At 38.6% G+C, this 26,040-nt stretch overlaps 4 protein-coding genes across 6 annotated transcripts; all 4 read left to right on the top strand.

Annotated features, from left to right (window-relative positions):
* The first annotated feature begins 1,854 nt into the window (after positions 1–1,854).
* Positions 1,855–5,257, top strand: LOC114819136 (uncharacterized). Of its 3 annotated transcripts, none has more exons than XM_029097360.2 (2): positions 1,855–3,300; positions 4,569–5,257. In XM_029097360.2, exon 1 carries the CDS (start codon positions 2,313–2,315, stop codon positions 3,252–3,254), a length of 942 nt encoding a protein of 313 aa, XP_028953193.1. In that variant the 5' UTR covers positions 1,855–2,312; the 3' UTR covers positions 3,255–3,300; positions 4,569–5,257. The 3 variants fall into 3 exon arrangements, with proteins under 3 accessions (XP_028953193.1, XP_028953192.1, XP_028953191.1); XM_029097359.2 differs by lacking the exon at positions 4,569–5,257 and adding an exon at positions 3,761–4,366; XM_029097358.2 differs by lacking the exon at positions 4,569–5,257 and adding an exon at positions 3,709–4,366.
* An 830-nt stretch (positions 5,258–6,087) lies between these two features.
* On the top strand, positions 6,088–10,383 carry LOC103404508 (probable magnesium transporter NIPA8). Its single transcript, XM_029097765.2, has 14 exons — positions 6,088–6,454; positions 6,882–7,050; positions 7,565–7,652; positions 7,765–7,826; positions 7,980–8,065; positions 8,180–8,253; positions 8,496–8,598; positions 8,680–8,808; positions 8,906–9,005; positions 9,128–9,247; positions 9,359–9,449; positions 9,522–9,591; positions 9,788–9,884; positions 9,980–10,383. The coding sequence occupies exons 2-14, from the start codon at positions 6,958–6,960 to the stop codon at positions 10,199–10,201; spliced, it is 1,335 nt and encodes a 444-aa protein (XP_028953598.1). The 5' UTR covers positions 6,088–6,454; positions 6,882–6,957; the 3' UTR covers positions 10,202–10,383.
* Positions 10,384–11,246: 863 nt separating this feature from the next.
* LOC103404122 (protein SRC2 homolog) lies at positions 11,247–12,948 on the top strand. Its single transcript, XM_070816575.1, has 2 exons — positions 11,247–12,043; positions 12,201–12,948. The coding sequence occupies exons 1-2, from the start codon at positions 11,555–11,557 to the stop codon at positions 12,651–12,653; spliced, it is 942 nt and encodes a 313-aa protein (XP_070672676.1). The 5' UTR covers positions 11,247–11,554; the 3' UTR covers positions 12,654–12,948.
* Positions 12,949–22,399: 9,451 nt separating this feature from the next.
* Positions 22,400–23,579, top strand: LOC103404121 (uncharacterized). The gene has a single exon (XM_017323916.3). It carries the CDS (start codon positions 22,649–22,651, stop codon positions 23,342–23,344), a length of 696 nt encoding a protein of 231 aa, XP_017179405.3. The 5' UTR covers positions 22,400–22,648; the 3' UTR covers positions 23,345–23,579.
* The last annotated feature ends 2,461 nt before the right edge of the window (positions 23,580–26,040 follow it).

Below are 26,040 nucleotides of genomic sequence, written 5' to 3'. Positions count from 1 at the left end.
GCATACTTTTTATGCTGCCTTTCCCACCTCCTCCTATCCATTTCCTGACTTCTTTTTGCCGCCTCCAAAATGACCATAGTCACTTATCATTTTAGCATCCGCCAAAAATATTGGTTATTTGCTCTTCATTATCCAATTGTACGGCCAAGAAAAAAATGAGGACCCCAACATGTTATCAAAAAGAAAATACAAATCCAATAGCAAAAAAGAGCAAAAAGAAGCAAAGAAAATTACATAAACAGACCTGGGAAGACCCAATGAAGATGCAGCAGTGTGAAATGGCATAAGGATAGAGTTGCAAAAGGTAAGAAGATCAAACTTATATCGAATCGGCGGAAGGTGAAGTCATCTTAAGTGGAAGAGGCGGGAGAAAATGACTTTAGGGGCTGGAATGGCAGCAAAAAGAAGTCAGGAAATGGATAGGAAGGGGCGGGAAATGCAATAGAAAAAGTATGCAAAATTGGGCTTTAGATTCTTTGGAGTTGTTGGTGAAGTGACAAAATCTGAAGCATTAAAATAGCTAAACATTAAATCAATGGCTAGAAAAGTAGGAGGGGATGGAAAGTGGGATGGGAGATACTCTTGGTCCCGTCTAATTAGAACACCCTAGCACTCTGCCTAGCACTTCAAAGATTGCCTAGCATGTGCCAAAAAGTTATCTCCTCTTACCTCATGAGGTCTTAGTCCTCATTTCTTCCTTTGGGTATTGGTTTTCTCTTCTTTCCATGTGCCTTGGACTTCTCGTTTCTAGAGGCCAGAAAGGACCCTGCGTTAACGGACTTGGATTGTCTGCCCTCCTATTTCGGTGCCCTTCCCGTGCCCTCCTGTTTTGTGTGGTCACGGTTAAGCCACGTCAATATTTTATATTATTTTTTTATAAAAATAATAAAACAAAAAGAAATAGTAATATAAAATGTTGACGTGGCTTAACCGTGACCACAAAAACAGGAGGGCACGGGGAGGGCACCACAATTAGAGGGCAGACAATCCAAGTCCTGCGTTAACACCCTGATACCCTAAACTCGACCCTGAGATCTCATTGTTCGCGTGTCAGTGGAACATAAGCACCTAGGACTTGATGGCTAAGGTCATTGTAACCAATTATACTGATTCTGCCACCCAAGATCCAGACATGTGGCCACAACTCCAGAGATGCGTAATAACGACTCTGACATGGCTGGAATGACAGTCACCGATCTATACATGCCTTGTTAAAAGTAATCTTCATTGAATAAATCTAGATTTGTAGTAGAATCTTGATTGAATACCATGATTAAAATTTAAAATGACTAATCTCAATTGAACAAGCCACTTAATGGTATTTCTTTAGCTAGTAAGTGAGATGTCTTATGTTTGATTCTCGTTAAACAAGAATTTGAACCACATTATTATGGCTAGCTCAGTGCAAGTCTTATCTCACTCCCTATTCCTTTAGTTTAGATAATATCATATGTTAAAAAAAATACTCAATTGAATATACCCCTTAAAATGTTTTCTTTATTATGACCTAAAATGCACAATAAAATCTCGCTAAATTCACAAAATAAAAAAGTCTTCACTTTTCAAACTGAATTGAAACCAAATTGTTATTGAATACAAAAGAATTTTTATAAACAGTTTATAAAGTATATTTGGATTTTATAGACATTTAATTTTGTCGAAAACCATAATCAATACCTTGAACTTTCATAGCTTAATTTTTGATAGTCGGATCGAATAAATTGAAAAAAATCAATAACTAAAATAAAATAAAATTGTGTGAAAATAAAAATGAGTGTGTGATCACTGTCATATTTAAAATCATAAAAAACAGCCATAATTTTACTTTTCTTTTTACAATCTACCTAAAGAAAATGCAAAATATGCCTTGTTGCCTCACCAATTGGCAATGCGCCAAAATGCTCATGTATAAAGAAAAGTGGCCCGGCCCCCATACGTTTTCCAGCGCAAGAGTCTTGAGAATTGAGATGGGTGAGTTGGGAAGGAGAGTTTGCAGAGGTTATGTGAATCATCTACAGCGGTCGTCGGCTTCTATATCATAGGCTTCTCAGGATCTGAGGATCTAAGTAATTAGGAGGATCATCTGATTAGGATCTGGTTGGGATCGGAGCGGAGGTCGAACGATGACTGCCTGTGTTTAGCTTTTGGCCTGCCTCCTCCTCGTTTTTTATTTATTTATTTCATTGCGAGTATTTATTTATTTGAAAACAAGTAGTCGATTCGCGACTCAAAACTCCAAGACTCAAGAGAGTTAAGGATTGAAGCAGCAGCAGAATAAGCAGGAAAAGAGAGAGAGAGAGAAAGAGAGAGAAATGGCAGCCCTAGTATACCAGATTATGTCTTCCTCCGCATTGGTATCACTGGGACTCTACCACATGGTGGCCACCACCCGCAACCACCTCAAATCTCCACAGTCTTATGCCGCCAAGCCCTACCACCCCTTCCCCCTCTCCTCTTCCTCTTCCAACCTTAATCCTCCTCCTCATCATCGCCTCAGGTATCTCCAGCTCTATGCCATAATCGCCTGCCTATTGGTCGCCGTCGTCCACCAGACCCTCACCTCCTTCGACGCCGACCCACTCCTCAAGGGCAGCACCCCCGTCCACCGATTCACGTCCCTGCAGTCCGCGGCCTCCCTCTTCCTCTTTCTGGTGCTCACGCTGGCTCTGCTGCTTTCCGAGTGTGCCCCATCGGTTCTTCCGCTGCCCTCGGATCTGGTGTTCGGGCTGGCCGCGGCCCTCTTCTACCTGCAATCGCTGGTGTCGTGGGGGGCGGCGTCGGTGCAGACGTCGGATCTGCAGGCCAAGTGCGACTCGGTTTCCGGTCGGATCACGGCGGTGGCGTCGGGGCTATGCGCGGTTCTGGCGTGCCAGCCGAGGGTGTTCGTGGCGGATGTGGGGTTAGGGGCGGCCATGTGCTTGCAGGGGCTGTGGGTGTTGCAGACTGGGCTGTCGCTGTACGTGGAGGCGTTCATCCCGGAGGGGTGCCACAGGCTGCTGGACGTGGTAAACGCGGTGGAGGGTTCCACCAAGTGCGACCTGGACGAGTCCCGGTTCAGGGCGGTGGCCATTTTGGATCTGGTGTTCTTGGTGCACGTCATGTTCGTCCTGCTCATTGTCATGGTCACCTACGCCGTCGTTGCCAAGTCTGTTGGAATCCGCAGATTGGGTTCATATGAGGCCTTGCCCAACGCTGCCCCCTCCTCCGACCACAACCACATTCAGATGAAAGCCTTGAGCGGCACTCAGGCTTAGCTAGCATCCATAGCCACACCCTCACCCTCGTTCAGGAGAATCACCGGTACTTTTTTTTTTCCTTTGTTAGATTTTTTTTTTTTTGTTCTTTTTCTTTAAATCACTGTAGTACTACTGTGATGACATCCGGCAGATTTTTGATTCTGTGTGTATACCATTAACATTAGTTGCATTATGTTACCATCACAAGTACAAACTGCAAACTGCTCTGCTCATTCTTTTGGCTCTGGTATCTTTTTTTTTTAACTTCTTGCCCTATGTTGCCCTCTCTCCTACTCTTACATTGTTACATTAATGAATCCGGCTCCTCTCTTATTTCCTGCCTGTTTGTTGTGTGGTTTCTTCTTTGTTCTTGTCAATTAGATTAGATTACTTGTTTTGCTGGCGTACTGCTTGAAGGGCCTTTACTGCCTACCATGTTGTAATGAACTTGTAAAATGAAAATACCATTTAGGTGGCAATGTCGGGTTAACCATTCGTTTGAGACATCTTCAACTTCTTCCCAGGATTGCATGATTAGAGTTAGAGACACCTGCGCTTAAGGAAATAGACTCACAGAGTGTGGGTGGGGGTGGCAATGTGGCCATGAAAGATTCTAAAGCTCTTCACTAACAGCTTCACTATAGAAAGAAAACCAGATGCAATGATTTTATTAGTCTCCTTCTTTCTGAAGTAACTGACGAGTAAGATCTGTTACCATACATGGGGTAGCTTTGCGGATAGTGAAGGTACCCAAACTCCTGCATTTCACTGCAAAGCACTCCTTGGTTGGTAGATATTTTGAATTGAAAACTGTTTGGTTCTTTTTCAAATGGCATGGTATAATCTTTCAGGTGCTTCGTAACAAGTTTCAACGCGCGTTTGAAACTTTAGATACTCTCATCTTGGTTCTTTTTCAAATGGCATGGTATAATCTTTCAGGTGCTTCGTAACAAGTTTCAACGTGCGTTTGAAACTTTAGATACTCTCATCTTGGAAATAGATTCAGGTGGTTGTTCCATTTGGTTTCATGTTTTTGTACATCTTTCTAAATTTATTCTGGCAGTGCTTTGTGTGTCTGCTCATATGTGTTAATTTAAGCTGGGGATGTGCTATCTCAGGATTTTGATCGACGGTACCAAATGACTTTGTTGTGCTTGGTATTGCGTGATAAAACTAAAGCATTACCATCATTGTCATTCTATAGCATATATGATAAGATGACGATTAAAGATTATGTTTGATACCAACTTATACTATGTAGTTATATTGTTTGCATAATTAGAGTGGGTGTTGGATTAAGTTACCGTTTGTTTATAAATTTGTTATATGAAGGTATGAAGTTGATGAAATGGAAGGCTGAAAAACAGAACAATTATAATTGATTAGTATGAGAAAGTTGTGGTACTACTAATGGTGTCCTCTAAAGAACCGTGTGCGTTTCATTCTTTTTTGTGTTTGTATAAGCTGTTACGAATAGCATTTCCCTTACTGGGAGTCTGGGAGGGCGTAAATGGCATTGAACAGAGTTAATCAAATACGATGGTTTTGGTCGAAAACCGATAAAAATGTGATTGTTAGCTCAAGTTTTTCTGACGGATAATGCAACAAGGACAAGAGCACAAAATTCCATCTTTTGGCTAGCTAGGACATTGAATTCAAACAGCCATGATTAATTCTCTCTCTTAGCTAGGACACTTCATCGTATGTCAGTTATCCACCACAAGAAGATACAAAGATGTTAATCACACGACACACTACAGTAAGAACCTATGCATTATCTGGAAAAGTTTTTTGGCCACACCAAAAGAAAGGGACTCCGTGTTATATTTTATGATATTCCTGAATGCTCGGAATCCTGATCCCAAATAAACAATAGGTTGAGAGAAATTAGCTAGCTACCTAGCCACCTCAACTGATTTCTCTGCTTACATTTCCAAGAGAGGGAAATGCATGTGAGACAGAATACATTTCTATAATTATCGGCACAATTGATCAATATGTTGATTGAAGACGGGAACTAATTTTAATTTTTTATTTTTGAGGTAATGCGTTTTGTAAAAGTATATATACGTAGTTGAAAGTTGGTGTCAAAAAGTAAATAACGTATAAGTGATATATTCGCGTGTTCTCATCCTTTACATACTGCATCGACACGAGTTTTCAATAATATAATATTAAATTTTCTTCAAAATATATTTGCATGTTCTAATTACAAAAATTGCAAATTGGTTCACCGATACATGTAGTCGATGGGCAGAGAGTATGCAGATACTCGTCGTGCTTCAACCTCGTGAGAGGTGATTCCAGTTAGTTAGTTAGAATTAGTTGAATTAATTTGAAGAGCTGAGGTAATGTTTTTCAGGGTTTAATGGAATTACCAGTAATAGCCTAATAGGTAGTTCAAAACTCCAACCAAATGATATCAAACAAACAAACAAACTACAACCCGCCTTGTAAAGCCAACAGGATCCTCTCCGGATCCTTTTGGTGAGGATTTAGTGAGGATCTTGAGAATTCGTAAATCGTGTCATTTTATCGTACATTTTGCAGTTAGTTTTTTTATTTTTAAATATTGCTTATGTTTATTTTTAAATAAAAATATTTAAAGTAATTTTTGATCTCATGATATACGATAAACAAACACAATTCACATATTCTCGGAATCCTCACAAAGAGGATCCGGTTTCCTTGTAAAGACGTTGCTGGCAGTTTAGAGGCGAAGATTGACTACTTCAATGACAGTTAGTGGAGCCCACTCCTTCCCCAAGCGAAAATAAAAAACAAAGATGGACGGACAGATGATAGCAGTTATAGTTTTGTTGTCATGAGGGTTAGCGTAGGTGATTGTCTTGCCGACAAGTTCAAGAGTACGGCCGTCATAGCGTGCGTTGAAGCATCACGCCTTGGGCTATGGACCGGACAACTCTTTTCTTTTCTGTCTTCTTCTCCCTCGTCGTCTCTCCTCTTCTTTCTTGTTTCTGGCATTTCTGGCATTCATTCTTCCCTAATCCTTTCCTCCTTAATCTCAAGTCTTTCACATCCATCCATCCATCGATCGATCTCGCATCTGGGATTCTGTTCTCTTTGATAATTATCTTCTTCTTCTCTCTTCGGGAAATAACACACAGATTAAACAGAAACACAAGGAAGAAAAGTAAATACCTTCACAATTTGGATCCGCCTCGATCGAAATTCCAACTTGTCCTTGAGAGACAGGGGTAAATTAATAGCTCCAAATGTGGTTTCTTTCTATATTTTTCTTCTTATTTCTTTATGAATTTATTTGTTTGTTAAATGTATTTATGATTTCTTATTCTTATGCCTGATCTATCGAATCGAAACGAAATGATAATAAATATTAATTTTTTCATCTGAATTGTGAATCATATCATATAGAATTACAATCATACATACATGTTATTTTTGCTCTTTTGTATCATATCATATCATATTATATCATATAGAGTTACATCTGTCAGATTGTCTGTTAATGTGCAATACGATTGATTGATTGATTGTAAATTCAAATTTCACATAGAATTACATCTGTCAGATTGTCTGTTAATGTGCGAGACATTGGGAATTCCTCAAGCATTTCTCTTGCAAATCGCCGCTATATATGTGATTGTATTCTACTTGTGCCAGGTTCAGTAAGTAATATTGGTTGGCAACTTGACACCTAAGCTGCATGCAGCCTCGGCTTCACATCTCTCTCTAATCCATGGGGGAGTGGGTCGTTGGAGCTTTCATTAACCTTTTTGGCAGCATTGCCATCAACTTTGGAACTAACCTTCTCAAATTGGGGCATAACGAGGTTTATTCTCCATACTCTATTACTTTGGGTGGCTGTCTTGTGTGTATGTTTGCCCATTCCCTTCTTCTCGTTGAACCATTATACATTGTGATCGTGTCTAACAATCTTTAGGCAAATTGATAACCTTCCACATGTTATTGTGATGACTTTCCCACTAGTAGGGTGTGTATGCTTTTTCCTTTTTTTAGCACTTTACTCTAACTGTTACTGCACATTGTTGCTTGAACAATCAACATGCAGCTTGCAAAGCAACAATACAAACCACACCTTTCATTGCATGCTAAATCTTCATTAGTCAGACTTTTACTTCCATTGATTTCATAGTTTTCATTTGATGTATGTGAGAACATCTACATTTCGTGTGTTTTCAATTCTCGTATGCTGTCAACCACTTTGTAGCTAATCTGAAAGTGCAGACTTGAGCCACCTGTGTTCCTTCTGTAGCAATTTAATACTGGTAACTGTATTTATACCATGATGCAAGCGTCAGAATGTTTATTTTCTGTTTTGGCAGAGAGAGAGACATTCAATACTAGAAAGTGATGGAGGAAATGGAAAGCTTCCTTTGAAGCCTATTATACACTATCAGACATGGAGAGTTGGTACAGTTTTCTCTCTCAGTGCTTCATCTGTTCTAACTGTTTTGGATATTCTAGTTTGCACGGTGGATTACGAACACAGGACTTAAAATAAGTTAGCTTTCTTCATATGCAGGCTTTTTATTTTTTGCTCTTGGTAATTGCCTAAATTTTGTATCCTTTGGATATGCTGCTCAGGTCAGTATAAACTCTATTTTGTTAGCCTTGTTATTTGAATCCACAAAGTAGGATTAGTACTATACATACACAGATGTCAACATCTGCGACAAGAATATCTGGATGAGTTTGTTATTTCTAATTAGTTTTGTTTTCTTGTATCCTTCTGTGCAGTCACTTCTTGCGGCACTGGGTTCTGTTCAGTTTGTATCCAACATTGCCTTTGCTTACTTTGTGTTAAACAAAATGGTGACTGTAAAGTACGTTATAATCTGAAGTGAGATTGAATTTTCATAACTGTAATGCTGTCCATACATCCATTTTACACATATTTCTGAGTACATCTCTATGTAATAAGACTGCTTTCTTTACAGGGTAATGGTTGCCACAGCCTTTATCGTTATTGGGAATATTTTTCTTGTTGCTTTTGGCAACCACCAGTCACCTGGTACATGATTCATTTTCAAGTACCATCCCAAACTCCCCCCTGTTGTAAACACACACACACACACACACACAAGTACAACGATTGTCCCTGCAAACATTGCATACAACAGCCTTATCACATCCAACCCCATGTGTGCTGGTCACATGACTGGTTATTGTGAGAGGGCCGTAATATATAACTGTTGCAGAAAAGACTTTCTCCACAAACTCAAATGTAATGAAGTTTAATTGTTTTTGTTACAGTATACACACCTGAACAGCTGGCCGAGAAATACAGCAATATTGCATTCCTATTTTACTGTATGATCTTGGTTTTAGTTGTTGCCTTGCATCACTCCATTTACAGGTGGGAATTAAGTGATAAACTCTTCCTTCTTATTGGTATGGCTCCAACAAAATTCATTTACATCAATTTCTGGATATACAGGAGAGGAGAGCTTCTGCATGCTGTTTCTGGCCAGGATCTGAGACCCTATTGGCATATGCTGCTTCCTTTTTCCTATGCTATAGTTTCAGGTGCTGTTGGATCATTCTCAGTGTTGTTTGCAAAATCTCTGTAAGTTATCTTTCCATGATAGTTCTCCTTGTGTAACGCATGTGGTGCAATCATGCAATTCCCTTCTGTTTCTAATTCCTTTGTTTTTTCGTGGCAGATCTAACCTGCTACGTTTGGCCATGTCTAGCAGTTATCAGTTACATAGCTGGTTCACATACTCCATGCTCCTTTTATTTCTAAGTACAGCTGGATTTTGGGTATCAGTTGTTGCAGATTAACTCTAGATTACTTGTCTCACAAATTGCTGCAATTGCATGCTGTCTTGCTATGGTTCTTTATTTAGCTTTTATATTAACACCTTCCACTTCCACTTGTGCAGATGGCTCGTTTGAATGAAGGATTGTCATTTTTCGATGCAATTCTTATTGTTCCTATGTTTCAGATTGCTTGGACATTCTTTTCCATTTGTACAGGATTTGTATATTTTCAAGAATACCAGGTTCTCTCTCTCTCTCTCCCCCCCCCCCCCCCCAACCCACCCCAAAACATTTTTTTCCTTGGAATATGTTTTTGAGGTTGTGTGAAAAGCATATTTTTGTTCTCAAAACAGGTATTAGATGCACTAAGGACAACAATGTTCATACTGGGAATGATGTCTGTGTTCGTAGGCATTACTTTGCTGGCACCTGATGATTCCAGAGGTATTTAATTCATATTTTAAAAATTTTAAGCTGGCAGAATATCAAGACGTGAACTAACTCTTTAAATTTCAGGTGCTGAAGTCAAAGAAAATCCATCTTTAGTTTCTGTGGTGTCTTCAAGCATTCCAAAAGACATGGGCAGGTACAATACATTCTTTTATGCAACTTTTATTATATGATTTCAATATTGTAGCATATTGATAGCAGTGCAAAAGTGGATATTACACTGTTGTTTTAGTTTAAAAACATATGTTGTAGCATATGCTTTCAAATTTGAGCTGGATGAGTATTCTTTTTGTCAATTTCACCACTGTTTGACACCTGCGTGGGTGTTACAGGTTTGCTGTTTCATCTGAAGATGTACAAATTAGAGACACACGATCATTTCTGCAAGGAATCCTGGTGAAGATTTCAGATGCGATAGTGAAGGCAAAGGTGATCTAAACTGGCTTGTTGAACTTACTGAGATAGAATCCTGGTAAATATCGCATGACTGACTATTAATGCTCTGAACTTGGATCCTTTTACAGACTGCTTGTGCATTGTCACTGGGATTTGGAGATGATTCAATCAATGCATCTGCTGTCCTCGTGATGCCTATGGTGTCATCAAAGATAACGGGCTTTAGAGGAAATGGGTTTGACCGCGCCAAGATTTTCTCCATGAGAAACTCTGGTTGGACCAAGATGTCCATGGATGAAGATGCTACAAAAATGCTGGAGACAAACCCCGTGCTCTCTGAGAGCCCGTGATAGGAGTAGTAAATTGCATTAAATTGCTTCTTAGGAGGGAATTATATTCACTTTGTTGTGTTTTGTAGAAATACAAATGTTTAGGATTCGTTGTATTGTGCTTTGATGTTTTTTTAACGAGGTGTAATTCGTCACGTTATTGTATATTCTTTGCTAATATATTTGGAAGAAAGCTTTAGTAATCGTCCATGAGCTCTATATCGATCGATATGCATTTGCATCACCTTTATGCACCGACGCCCCCACACAATTGGTTTAACCTGAGGACTCATGGTGTAAAAGTTCTTAAAAAATAACTAGGCTAACACTGAAAAATTAAACAATAGTATTTCATTCTTCATTCATGATAAGAAAAACAGCATTGTTATATATTTATACGGGAAATGACTGTTTATCTTTATTTATTTATGATTATCAGATTGAAATAAATAAAATAAATAAAAATAATCATAAATAAAATAAATAAAAATTAAGGAACATGTTTAAATAGATATAAATTAGGTTTTTTTTTTTATCCAAAATGGTATTTGAGATTTGCATAAATCCTCACTCTGATTTGAAATCGATAGAATTGGTTATTGAGTTTGTCCACAATCAATCATTTTGGTCATTCTGTGAAAAATCTTCTATAAAATAAGGATAAAATGATAAAAATACCCTCAATTTTTGTCAAATTATTTTGACATATTGTTTATTAGATTGAGGGTAATTTTGTTATTTTAATCCTTATTTAACATAATTTTTTAACGAATGACCAAAATGATTGATGGTTGACAATTTCAGGAACTGCTTTTATTGATTTCAAATATCAAGAACCAAAGTAAATAGTTAAGCAAATCTCATAGACCATTTTGATAAAAAAAAACCTATAAATTATACATCAGAGCATGATAGAATTTTTGTAGTTGTGTTATTTGTTTTTAACCAAAATTTGATCTACGAAAAAAAATTAAGTGTTGAAAATTGAAATGTAAACCCAGGAGACGTGTAATGAATTGTAGTTGCCCGAAAAAGAAATATAGTTGAGCGGTATCTTGTAGTTTGAGTTGGAAGAGGATCCTCTCCCGATTCACTTTGTGGTGATCTTAAGAATTTCTATATTCTAACCGTTTATTGTACATCATACGGTCAGTTTTTGTCATATATTATTTGTGTTTAATTTTAATTAAAAAAAAGTCAAATAATTACTAACCATACGATACACGATGAATGATTAAGATATGAAGATCCTAGGATCCTATAATTATTTGAAGTTCGAGATTTGTAGATCTACTCCTCGACTCAAGAGAGAGGAGAGATACTTGGTACGCCTGCAGCCTTAGCCTGCAGGAATATATATCGATATATCTACAGATGGAATCCAGCAGAGGAGGTGCGATCGTAGAAATCAAAGTGGTGTCGTGCAAAGATCTGAAAGCCTTCAATTTCTTCCAGAAGCTGTCAGTTTACGCGCTTGTGTCGGTGCAAAAGGATGACAATAAGCAGCAGGTGGTGGTGGATCAACAAAAACAAATGATGAATAGAACACCAACAGATAAGGAAGGAAATGGGAATCCAGAATGGAATCACGAGATGCGCTTTGAGTTTGATCAGTTTGATGACGATGATGATCTCTTCATTCAATTCGATCTACGACACGAGGGTGTGGGCCTGTTGGGAATCGGAGACAGGAGTATAGGAGAGGTTCGTGTGCCCTTGAAGGATCTCATACGCCTACAACAGCAGCAGGATGCATTGGCAACGTACGTAAATTATCAGGTGACGACTAGCGATAAAAAGCCCAATGGGATACTGAACTTCTCCTACAAACTACTGAATTCCAAGCTACCTTACAAATTTGAGGTACATATACAATACACCCATATGAACCATGCATCCCTCTTAATTATGTATACATACATATGTATATATAGTAAAATTGTGAAAATAATAATAGTTATAGTGATCATTATATACATATACTAATATTTGATTTGGTTTTGGTCGTCCATTTGAAAAGGGTAGTACTGGAAGTCATGATGTTCATGATCATCAGCCGCTGCGTATCCAATATCCCACAATTACATTTGAAGACGATGACGATGATATATGTATTAGCAATAGCAATATTAGCAGCGCCGGCTACCACAACAAGTTCAACAGCAGTACCCAAGTCTGCAATCCGGCCAGCTCGCTAATGGAATTACATCAAACTCATACTAGTAATGCGCATTACAATTATAATCCTCCTCCGCCACCACCGGTGCTACCCCCAGCAGATGATCATGTTCATGCCTATTATCTACCTCCGCCACCGCCACCGCCACCTCCTCATCCTCCTCCTCCGCCACCGCCCATGGCAGAATATAATTATCTTCTACCTTCTCATCCAACTCGCCCGTTCCATCATCCTTACCATGATTACGGTCCTTGGAGACCAGAATTTAGACCACCGCGGCCACATGGACATTGACATCAGCTGGAGGTCATAATTGGGTTTTTTTAATCAATTAGTTTGATATATTAATAATAACGGGAGAGATCGTCGACGTGGTTGGTACTGGTACTGGTAGCTATTTCATTGTAACCTGGCCAACCGGTCTGACTTTGACTGACTGCCGGTTGGGAAATAGGGATTTTTCCAGTTTGACGTTCCTTTTCTTTTCTACTAAATTACTGTGTTTTTTTTTCTATTTTTATTTTTTAATATAATGATATATTTGTAAGAAGTGCGGAATAAAATAATATCATACTCGCAATTTACCATATTTAAATTTATAATATCTTTCATTTACAAGTGAAAGGAAATACACGCTACTTTATTACTTACTCTTTGAGCTTTTTTGGTATGCATGATTCGATTTGAATAGGAAGCTCTCGAATTTCAAGATATAGTGAAGGTGAAAATGGATGGTTTTCAGTTGGTGGGAATTAAAAGATAGAGGATTAGCTATGAAGGAAATTCCCTCCTAATCCTACCATTTTAAAAAGAATTGGAGAAGAATTGGAGTTGTTAAGTTTTCTTCACAAATATTTCTATAATTTCACCCTTCAACATACATTAATTCTAAATTCATTTCAATCCAATAATATATATGTACCAAACAAGCCATTTATGGAGATATTTCTAAATTCTTAACAACTAATGGTCGTAATTTTAACCTACTCTTCTTCGTGGAGAAATTTCTTAACTAATGGTCTCCTTCTCCTCCTATCTCTCTATTAGTCTTGACTCTTACCTTTATCTTTGAAATGATGTTGTTTAGCTTGCTGGGTCATTTCTTTGTCTCTATTCTTAACAACTAATGGTCGTAATCTTAACCTACTCTTCTTCGTGGAGAAATTTCTTAACTAATGGTCTCCTTCTCCTCCTATCTCTTGATTAGTCTTGACCAATGTCTAAAATATCTATGATATCAGAAATATCGGTAGTCCAAAAACACAGAAATTTTGATAGAAATATCGGGATATTATCGATAGCGATAAAAATTGAATAAAAACCACGGAAATTGTAAGAAAAACTTGGAAATTTTTATTGAAACTTTGCAGGATGTTTATTTAGTCAATTATCTATTAGTTTATCACAAAAAATTGGAAGGAAATACATTACATGATTGGATTTAACTGATTTAAGTTGATGATATAGCGAGATGACAAACGTTGTGAGTGTAGAAAATATGTAGTAATTAATGAAAGAAGTTTAAACACATCATAATCATTTATATATAATGAATTAGTACAATATTTTACACTTTATACATTGCGTGGTAAGATACATGAGTGACTTAGTACCACATAGAGTTCCTACCTTGATCAAGGTCTAAAATATCGACGATATCGGAAATATCGGTAGTCCAAAAACACGGAAATTTCGATGAAAATATCGGGATAATATCGATATTTTAGACCTTGGTCTTGACTCTTATCTTTATCTTTGAAATGATGTTGTTTAGCTTGCTGGGTCATTTCTTTGTCTCTTTTTATGATTTGTTATCATTTTTTTTCTTCAGGATTTCTATATATTTCATCTAGTTTCTTAATTAGCTAGACCACTGAAAAGTGTCTGCTAGCGGGATTGGGGTTATGTTGATTTAATTCTTAGATGATCAGCTAGAATTTTTATTTTTATTTATTTATTTTTTTTTTTGTAACACTTGGGTACTGAGTACTGAGTGCTAAGTAATCCAAAATTTACTGACCTCCTAATGGCCCAGCCTGTCAACTTTTTTTGGTCTCTAAACCCTAAGCCAAACATCAATTACTCTGTAAGCCAAAGATTCTTCTTCTCCGTGGGATTAGCTACACTCCACCGTGGAGTTCTAGTGGGCGAGGGAATGCGCCCCACTTCTACCACGTCAACCGTTAACAAACAAATTGACGGACAAAGAAACAAGATATGACATTACAATAAATTCATAATTTGATGTATGACATTGCAATGTTCAAAAGATAAGGTATGAGTTTGTTATGTGACCCAAAGTTGAGATGGTAACATATAATTTACTCATAAAAAATAACCTTTTAGTGGGGCATTTGATATCAACTAATTAAAGGGGTACTCCATGTGTCAAAACTGATGTTTGGGTTCTGAAAACTCTGAAAATTTTCTTCATAGAGTTCATAAATAATTAAGTTTTACCTTCATTAAAAAGGTAATACTGTTGCAGTCATATTTAGAATAGGAATGTGATTGTGTAAATCCTAGTGTATCTAGGGATATCTTTGAATATTCTCTTTAGTAGTTAGTATCCTATTAGAGTTGTAATATTATTAGGGTAATGATTTAACCTATCTTACTACTATAAATAAAGACATAATGGGGTGATATAACACATACCTCACAATTAAATCTCTTTCTTTTCTCTCTTGCCGTGGGCCTCTCTCCCTCTCTAGTCCTAAATACAATTTAATTAAATAGGCCTACAACACGTTATCAGCACGCTCTTGCTAGAAGCTAAGGAACTGAAAGGATCGTAGGAAGAGGTTTTCTTCTACAAAATTCAAAGGATTTTATTTGTTTTCTACCAATCAGGTATGCTTAAAATAAAGTAAGATATTTGAAACGTCCACGAAGCATGAAAACATTCCCCATAATGCATGAACCCCTCGTACTTATATTTTCCTTCTGATATATATTGTATATGATTCATATATTTGTCAATATATATATATATATATATATATATATATATATATATATATATATATATATATATACGTTTCATGGATTAAGCAATTATTTTGCTATGTGGAATTTGTGAGTCAAAAAAAAAAAAAATTGCTTAATCCATGCTACGTTCCAAACCCTAGAGATGTCAAAAAAAAAATATTTATGGGAATTTAATGCGGCTCGTCGCCGCATTGCCGTAAGCACCATCGCCGACCATTGCAGTTAGCCTACAGCCCAACCGCGTGGAGCAAACATGGGAACGGCATCGTTTAACGCAATTTGGGCTTTGTTGCTCATGCTAGACAACCCAAGCCCTAGGCCTGATGGGTAATCACGGGACTGATGCCCCTAACCCAAACCAAGAAGGCCTAAAGCTTTCTTGGCCTTGTCCCGCGCGTCCCTGGCCCAACTCCAGTAGCTAAGAGTTGTTGGGCCTTTCTTAACCCATGCCCAGGCTTGCCTCCAGTAGCCTGTTGCTTGCTGGGCATCGGCCTATTCGCCAGCAGCTTATGCTGCTGGTCTTGTAATGCCCATGCCCAAAACCCGACCCCATTTTTGGCTGGGTTTCGTTAGTGCCAACCTGCAAGCCAGCCTTGGGCTGGGCCTACTCCCAGGCCTCGTTTTGGCCCAAACCAATAGCTTTTGCTGATGGGCTCACCCAGACCACACAACCCAGAAGCCTGCTGCCCTCCCCGAGGCCCAATAACCTGCAATTGAGCTGAAGGGCCTATCCTCGAGTCGTCACCCATACCACACAACCCATAAGCCTGCTGCCCTTCCCAAGACCTAATAGCCTGCAGCCGAGCTGCATGGCCTGTCCCCGCGTCATTACCAGCCAATTTTTGTCATCCCCACATTATAAATCATGCCCAAAGTATTTTTTTCTTCGGATACTTTGGTTTAAGCTAATTAATTCTAATTTAATTATCACTTGGTTTATCACCAACCGAAGCTAATATGACCCGTCTATCATTATTTTACTTCCACGTTGACCCCGTTTGGTCCCGATCTATTGAATTAATTAAAAGTGACTTGCAGTCCATTAATATGATAATTAATCCAAAATTATTGACCTGAAGATCACTTTTGGATATTTACGATTCAATAATTTATTTTTCTACTTTGAACCATTGACATCCTTTCGTAGTCCTGAAACTTTCACACTTGAGTTCCCGCAGCAACTCAAATCCATTTTAAATCAGCATATTGCATTATATGTTCTCGCAGGACATCTCATTCATTAACTAATCGTTCATAAAACTAAATTGAACCTGTAGTTTCATATTTAGTGCCTTTGAAACCTGAAGTTTTCATTCAAAACTTACCACATGAAACCTGTAGCTTTCATGTTTAAATTAAACCAATACATGTCTATAGACCCTGAATATTCTATGATGTATGTCTATGGATTTCCATAAAACTTACCACTTGAACAAGCTTGATTTCATCGCCCTAGAAGTCTTTAGAAGAAACTACCTAAAGTGGGTTCAAGATGTGAAGCTCCATCTTACCGCAAAGGGTATTAAAGCCACCATTGAGGCACCTACTGATGCCAACCCCGGCGATGAAGCCCATAAAGCTACTGCAATGATCTTCATTTGAAGACACATCCATGATGCACGGCAGACCGAGTACCTCGCTGAGGAGGACCCACGCACCATCTGACTTGCTCTGGTCGACCATTTCGATCACTAGAAAGACATTTACTTGCCTGAAACAAGACACGACTAGTAACATCTACGCTTCTAAGACTTTAAGTTTGTGAATGAATACAACTATGAAGTTTGTAGAATTTGATCACTGCTTAAGTTCTATAAAGTGGACTTAATAGATGCAGATCTCCTGGAGAAGACCTATTCGACCTTCCATGCAACCAATACTATCATGCAATAACAATATAGGGCACATAAGTTCACCAAATTTTTGGATTTGATCTCTGTTTTACTTCTCGCTGAAAAGCAGAACCAGCTTTTGATGAAAAATCATCAAGCTCGACCAACTGGCTCAAACGCCGCACCTAAAGCATATGCGACCAATTCTAGCAACTATAAACGACGAAAGCATAGTCATGGCCATGGTAATGGGCAGCAAGCCCAACCATGGGCCCAAGGTTAACAGAGCCAAGGCCCCCAAGGGAGGGAATTTGACCCAGAAGTGCCAACCCCTTGCCTCTAAAGCCCTAAATTTCAAGAACATGGGAAAAACTACCGTTCAATCGGCTTCCACTGAAATGCACATGTGCTACCGTTGTGGATCAAAGGATCATTGGTCATGCGTATGCAGAGCTACCCCCGATGCCATTGCCAAGTATTATTCCCGTCGTGAGTCTAACTTTACCTATGTGGAACATCCTGAAGATGCTACTACATCTATGGCGATATCGAATTTTTAGGAGGCATCAGCTCCTATATACGAATAAGTTTTATTCTTCTAAACATGTTTTTAGGGTGTCTTTACCCTTAGTGGCCGAACCCCTCCCCCTTATTTTTTAGGTTTATGGTTTAATTTTTGGACAATTTTCTAAATTTTTGGAATAATTTGTTTGGTTTTGGTTTGTTTTGAATTATGGATATTAATTTTCGAATTGATTAATTGAATGAATGGAATTATATTTATGCATGGACATCCCATACGTGACATGATGCGCCGTATCCTTAAATCATCACATGGGTATCATTTACCTCCATACATTGGATTCTCGCCATGCAAAGTTTGTTCTCTGGGGAAGTTCAATACTTAAATACTCAACCCTCAATTACAAAGAGTATTCACAACACTCTTAAGTTTCTTCAGAGGATTCAAGGGAATATTTGTGGACTTATCCAACCAACGTTTAGACCATTTAGGTATTTTATGGTGTTGGTTGATGCATCAACATGTTGGTCATATGTCTTCTTATTTTCCACACGTAACACTACATTTACGAAACTCCTAGCACAAATTATTAAGCTTATGGCTCACCACCCTGATTATTCAATCAAGTCGATTCGACTAAATAATGCTGGAGAGTTTACGTCACAGAATTTTGACGACTATTACATGTTAGTTGAGATTAAAGTTAAACATCATGTACCACATGTTCACACCCAAAATGGCCTAGCAGAAGCTTTCAAAAAGCGCCTTCAATTGATAGCTTGGACTTTGATGATGTGAACCAAATTGTCGGTGTCTGCCTACGGCTATGCAAGATTGCAAGCAACTATGTTGGTCTGCCTGAGGCCCACCGCTACCCAACCTCATTCACCATTACAGTTGGTTACTGAATACGAGCTTGACGTCTCGCATTTACGTGTGTTTGGGTGCGCAGTCTATGTGCCAATAACGCCACCACTAGGTACCAAAATGGGTCCTCAGAGAAAAATGGGAATCTATGTCGGTTATGATTCACCATCAATTATTTGCTATTTAGAGCCTTTGACATGAGATATCTTTACCGCACATTTTGCGGATTGTCTCTTTGATGAGGCATTCTTCTTGTCATTAAGGGGAGATAAGCATGCTAATGTTCCTGTGAACACCGCGAATTATCGTGGTATGCTCCCACTATGACTCATTTAGATCCCCGCATTGCTAAAAGTATGCTGGATGCTTTTACTGATCTAGCAAAGGTGACGAGATCACATATACTCGCTACAAACGTACATACAAGGATAGACGTACCTCAAGTACGCCATAGTACCGCCTGGGAAGGCCAAACCATCCCCGAGGGTGGGGCGGCCGCACTTTCCTCGTAGCCCAGTACATTGGCGGTTAACCAATCATCTGCTCATACCCTGAAGCATGGCAGACCCCCTAGTTCAAAGGATTCATAACACTGGAAGAGGAAAACGGCACAAACTAGTGACCCTAGTATGAATCTGACCATTGCTCACTCATTTGTTCCAACGCATGTGGTTATTCTAGATTACAGTGATGTCTTATATGAGACAACCCGACCTCTCAAGAATCGTGAGATTTCGATCCATTACACAATATTGGATGAGGTTTGGAATCGGAATAAGATGATCATTGACGACGCATTTGCGTACATAGTAGCTACTGACATCATGCTTAGCTATGACATTGAAGCACATTCCGTCGATGAATGCCAATGTAGAACGGATTGGTCAAACTGGAAACAAGCAATCCAAGTCAAACTCGATTCACTTGCAAAACATAAGGTGTTTGGACTTATAGCTCATACTCCACTGCATATGAAGGCCGTGGGCTACAAATGGGTTTTCGTGAAGAAGTGTAATTAGAATAATGAAATAGTGCGATACAAAGCACGCCTCGTAGCGCAAGACTTTTCTCAACACCTTGGGATTGATTACGATGAGACGTATTCCCCCGTAATGAATGTCATAACGTTCCGCTACCTTATCAATTTGGCGATTTCTGAAAAACTGAATATGTAGCTTATAGACGTGGTAACCGCGTATCTCTATGGGGATCCATATACGGAAATCTACATGAAAGTTCCAAAAGGACTTCCATTGACTGGTTCAAATAGTTCTAGACCGTATAACATTATCTCTATTAGATTGAGGAGATCACTCTACGGATTGAAACAATTTGGGTGGATGTGGTATAACTATCTGAGTGAATATTTGACAAGTCAGGGTTATGTGAACAACAAACTATGCTCATGCATGTTCATAAAGAAGTCACATTCTGGATTTGCGATCACTGCAGTTTATGTCGACCACATGAATCTCATCGGAACTCCCGCAGAACTTGAGGAAATTGTCGTTCACTTGAAATCGAAATTTGAGATGAAAAATCTTGGGAAAACTCGATATTGTCTCGGCCTAGAGATCGAGCATTGTTTGGATGGAATCCTAGAACATCAATCGAACTACACTTAAAGAATGTTGCGACGTTTTAATGAGAATAAAGTGAAGCTTTCGAGTACTCATATGGCGTTCGGATTCTAAATGCTAAACGAGATCCCTTCCGTCCTAAGAAGGATGAGGAAGAGATTTTGGAGCCTGAAGTTCCATAATTAAGTGCAATTGGTGCTTTATTGTACTTGGCTCAATGTACTAGACCTGACATCTCCTTCGCTGTGAATCTTTTGGCTAGATACAGCAATGTGCCTACACGCATACACTGGAATGATGTTAAAGACATTTTTCGCTACTTCAAGGGCACAACGGATTTGGGTTTGTCACAAATCCTCGAGAGAAGTCGCCGCCCCCCTCGGTCGTTGGGTTGATTCTCGCCTTGTTGGTTATGTAGATGCTAGTTATCTATTTGACCAATATAGGGCACGTTCTCAAACGGGTTATGCCTTTACTGTTGGAAACATCGCTATATCTTGGAGATCTAACAAGCAAACGCTAGTTACGACTTCTTCGAACCATATATCTTGAGTGCTTTTGGTTGAGAGCAGTCATGGAACATATTCGAAGCACTAGTGGTCTTACTACCGTCGTTGATCTTCCTACGATGATCTTTGAAGACAATGCAATATGTATCGAGCAGTTAAAGAAGGGATACATCAAGGGAGACAACACCAAGCACATAGCATCGAAGTTCTTTTATTCTCACCAGCAACAACAACATCATAACATTGAAGTTAAGCAAATCCAAACTTAGGATAACTTGGCTGATCTTTTTACCAAGTCATTGGCTGAGTATACTTTTCAAAAGCTCGTCCAAGGAATCAATATGCGTAAATTATTTAAGTTGAATTGCTTGTAGTTCTCTTATTTGGAAGTTATGTCTAACTCAGGGGGAATATCCTTAACATACTCACTTGATCTTTATGTACTCTTTTTCCTACAATTATGAGCATTTTTCTCACTGGGTTTTTGCTATCTAACGAGGTTTTGATGAGGCACCCATCATGGGATGATCATACTCTGTTGAGTTCACTACTTTCATCCTATTTGACGTTTGTTTTAGATATTATGCATACTTCTCATTTTTCTCCTTAGTCTATGGGTTTTCACCTGCCTTAGGTTTTACTATAGCGATATTTTGTGAGTTTTACTACCAATGCATACTTTCTTTATATTTGAGATTCGCATTCGCTCGTTGTGCCGCCGATTTCATAAACTGTTCTACCTCAACTGTTGAAGATCTGATGTGATGTTTTGTTTGAGTATTTACACACTCAAGGGGAGCGTTGCAGTCATTTTTAGAATAAGAATGTGATTGTGTAAATCCTAGTATATCTAGGATATCTTTGAATATTCCCCTTAGTAGTTAATATCTTATTAGAGTTGTAATCTTATTAGGTAAGGATTTAACATATCCTAATACTATAAATAAAGGCACAATTGGGTGATACAACACACACCTCACAATTAAATCTCTCTCTTCTCTCTCTTGCCCCCAACCTATCTCCTTCTCTATTGCTAAATACACTTCAGTCAAATAAGCCTACAACAAATACAATTTAATCTTCATAGTACTTTTCTTTTGAATTTTAAAGAAAAATAATAATAAATACCCCGGCTAAGCAACGTATGACCACTAGTCAAACATGGACAAAATTTAAATTGAGGCACCTGATTTCCTAAAGTTGCACCCACTAGATACTAAAGCTAGAGCTGCCTAGAACCGAGAGGCATCTAATCATTTTATTATATATTTTTGTCATTATTCTTGATAAAGCCAAAGTTGAAATATAATCGTTGGTGCTTTTTTCCTTTGGTGGTGGTGTATGTGCTTTTTTTTAGTTGATTACGATTTCTGCCCGACTATACAGTGACATAATTTGTTTGAAGTTTGAATTATCAAATGATTTTTATTATGTGTAATTTTAAGCTAACCTTACATTAAAAAAAAGAAAATTTTAAATCCAAAACACAATAAATTAAAACAAAATTTATTGACTACTAAAATAATACACCACTTGCTAAATTAAAACAAAAATCCTCCAATATTAATTTCCTTACAAAGTAAGAAATAAGAATATTTAGCTAGCACAATCAATCACTTTAACCATCACTTTCACTTTTTTTACTTTTGCTTTTCTTAACTCCCACTCTTTCTCTCTGTCCCATAAAAATGATATACAGCTAGCCAATTGCATGTAAACATAACTCTATAGCATGACCATGTGTCATTATATATCTATATAGACAAAACTATATAAAAACCCATACGCACACCACGTAGCTAGATAATTGCAATGCGCCTGCGTACAAATCAATAGTGTGTATCTCTCTCTCTCTCTCTCTCTCTCTCTCTCTCAACAGCGCTGCGATCATTCCCAGCAGCTGCAGGCTTGTGGCGTACGTGTGCTTTGAGAAATTAAGTGCAGATCGATCGAGCAATAGTTGCTGCGCTAGCTGAGATTAAGAAAGATGATGAAGAAGAAAGTATGTGCAGCATTAGTGAAGCAGATAATAGGTGCGGTAAGCTCAATGGGCAAGGGTAAAACCCTAGAGGCTCTCAAGAGAAAAACCAGGGCCATAAAGGCTCGAATCATCATATTCTCGTTGCTGAGCAACAACAAGTTGGTGATGATCACCTCCATCTCTCACAAGCTCCACGCTTTGTTTGGCCACTCTGACGACTCTGATCATCATGATGATCATCAGCAGCTGGAAGAAGAAGAAGATGATGACGATGATGGTATTAATCAAGATCATCAGTACCAGAACAGCAACAGTATTATTAATAATGATCATAGTATAATATTAATGTCGTTCCATGAATCCCAGTCCCACCTGCAGCAGCCGCGGCCGGTTCATGATAATACTATTATTAGTACTCCAACTGATCATCATGATCACGATTACATTACTACGTCGGAGGACCACGTCGTTATCAATGATGCAGAAAAGTACCCAGATCTGACCCACTCGCTGTTCGACTCGGACGATGATCAGTTTGGATCTGTGATAGATATTGTCAAGAACTCAAAGCAAGAGGCCGGCCAGGAATTCAGTCTCGAAGAAGAAATAGACCACGTGGCAGACTTGTTCATAAGAAGGTTCCACCGCCAAATCAGAATTCAGAGGCAGCACTCCTTCAAGAGGCACCAGCAGCAGCAGTAGGAGCTCATCCACACTGTTGCCTGATCGACCTACCTACTACGCGCGCGCTTACCTGGCTTATATAGGCATATAGCTATTGCTTCGTTTTAGATAGCTAGGTGCAAAAACTATGGACGGAGAGTAAATTATTTTGCTATTTTAGGGAGGAAAGATAAGTGTTTAGATGTAAAAATCTTTGCTAGTTATGTGAAAGAAAGTTAGAAACTCGTGAAATTAACCTTGAAAGTTTGCATGACGGCATGAGTTCAAATTTCGTCAGTGGCTAATCTAACAATTATTTATTGTTTGACAAAAAAAAAATGTCATTTTGGTTCCAGTCTGTTAGGATATATATGTGTGTGGGATTATGACACTTGTCAATAGATTGTGCATTTAGTTAGTTAGTTAGTTACATGTATTTGAGCTGCTATATAAGTCTAAATGTAATGACTTCATGAGTAAGAAATACATAATACAGATATTCATCTCTCTCTCTCTGCTTACTTTCTCTCACTAAGTTCTTGATAATTCTCTCTCTGATATATCTGCATACATATTAACATGGTATCAATCGCCGGATCAGCTAACGCTACTCTGTTCGATCCTTCTGATTTCTTCCGCTTCTCCAAATTGATATAATATCATTCGCCGGTTTTCTTCTCTACGTGTTTCGGCGTCGTTGCTGCTCGTGATTGTGTTCTTTCTTTGTACGAGTACACTCTTCTTCTTCTCTTCATTTCTAGGGTTTGCTGCAAATTGGGATCTGTGACGTTGTGTTGAAGATTTGCTGCACACCAGGTGTTTGTTTTGGTGTCTCAGTGACAAGTTGTTCTTCGAACTTTGCCAATATGGTAACTGCATCACAACTTCAGATTCTTCAATCTCCAATTACTGCTCTTATTTCCACAATTCCTACATCTGTGAATATTAAGCTTGATGATACAAATTACTTGAATTGGCAATTTCAAATGCAATTGTTGTTAGAAGGTCATGGGATTATGCAGTTTGTTGATGGTTCTAATCTCTGTCCTCCTCGATTTCTTGTTAATTCGAGTGACTCTGGTATGGTATCTGGTAATTCTTCTTCTCAACTTGAGAATGATGCATATGTTGTTTGGAAACTGCATGATAGAGCCTTGATGCAACTGATTACTGCGACTTTATCACCTGCTGCCATTTCCTGTGCTATTGGAAGTTCTAGTGCCTGTGATCTTTGGAATCGGTTGAAAGAACAGTTTTCTACTGTTTCAAGAACCAGCATCTTTCAGATGAAATCGAATCTGCAAACCATTAAGAAAGGTTCAGATTCTGTGTCTAAATATTTGCAGCGCATTAAGGAGGCTCGAGATTACTTGTCTGCTGCTGGAGTTTACTTTGCTGATGAGGATATTGTCATCTTGGCCCTTAATGGTTTACCTCTTGAGTACAATACTTTTCGATGTGTTATTCGAGGACGGGAAAGTGTCATTTCTCTTAAAGACTTTAGGTCTCAATTACTCGCAGAAGAACTAATTGTGGAGAGCAATGTTTCATCTCAGTTTTTTGTCTGCCTTGGTTGCTAATACCAATACCATATCTGAACCTAAGTCTTATCACACTCAATCACAACCTGGTCATGTGCCCTATAGTTCTTCTAATGGCTCATCTAATGGTCATACTGGTGGTTTCAGACAGTTTGCCAATAACAGGCAGAAGGGTAAAGGAAAGTTCAATCCAGGGTATCGGTATCCTGCATCAAGACCACAGTTCTTTAATCAGAATCATGTTCCTACATCTGGTGTTCTTGGTCCATCTCCAACTGTGCCTTTTGTTCAATCTGTGTTTTGTCAGTTGTGTAATGCATATGGTCATACTGCACCATTTTGTAACTCCAAGACAGTGGATAAATCTAGTTGTCAGATTTGTGGAAAGAACAACCACACAACTTGGTTTTGTTTTTACAATGATAAAGGTCCTTCATACATTGGTCCACAGCACCCATCTATGGCTCAGTACTCCTATGCTCCTTCAGCACCTCAGTTCCCTTCTCAACCTGCGATGCAAGCCATGCATACAGTGGTTCCATCCTCTTCTCAGGCATCTTCATCTCAGTCTTCCCCTCAAATTTGGCTTGCTGATTCTGGGGCTACGAATCACATGACCACTGAGCTCAGTAACCTGTCTTTAGCCTCTCCATATCCAACCAATGAGACAATTCACACTGCTAATGGAGAAGGTTTGACAGTATCTCATGTTGGCAGCACTGTTATTCATACACCAGTTCATCCTATCAAATTAAATTCTGTTTTATATGTGCCCAAATTGTCTCAGAATTTATTATCAGTGCATAGAATCTGTCTTGATAACAACTGCTGGTTGATTTTTGATGCGTTCTGTTTTTGGATTCAGGACAAGGCCACAGGGAGGATTCTCTACAAAGGGCTATGCAGTAATGGACTTTATCCCATCTCATCCCTTGCCAAACATCCTGGTTCTTATTCCCCGAGTAAATTCAAGGTTTCTGCATTTCTGGGACAGCTCATTAGTTCATCTCTTTGGCATAGTAGGTTAGGTCACCCTACCAATAATATTGTGTCTACTATGCTCAATAAAGCTAATATTCGGTGTTCCAAGGATGATGTACCCTCAGTCTGTCATAGTTGTCTAGAAGGAAAGTTTACCAAATTGCCTTTTCAATCTAGTACTCATCAATCTCAAATACCTTTTGAAGTTGTACA

The sequence above is a fragment of the Malus domestica genome, chromosome 17, assembly GCF_042453785.1.
Source record: "Malus domestica chromosome 17, GDT2T_hap1".
NCBI lineage: Eukaryota > Viridiplantae > Streptophyta > Magnoliopsida > Rosales > Rosaceae > Malus > Malus domestica.
Note: the sequence above shows the minus strand (reverse complement) of the source record. Positions and strands in the feature narration are given on the sequence as shown.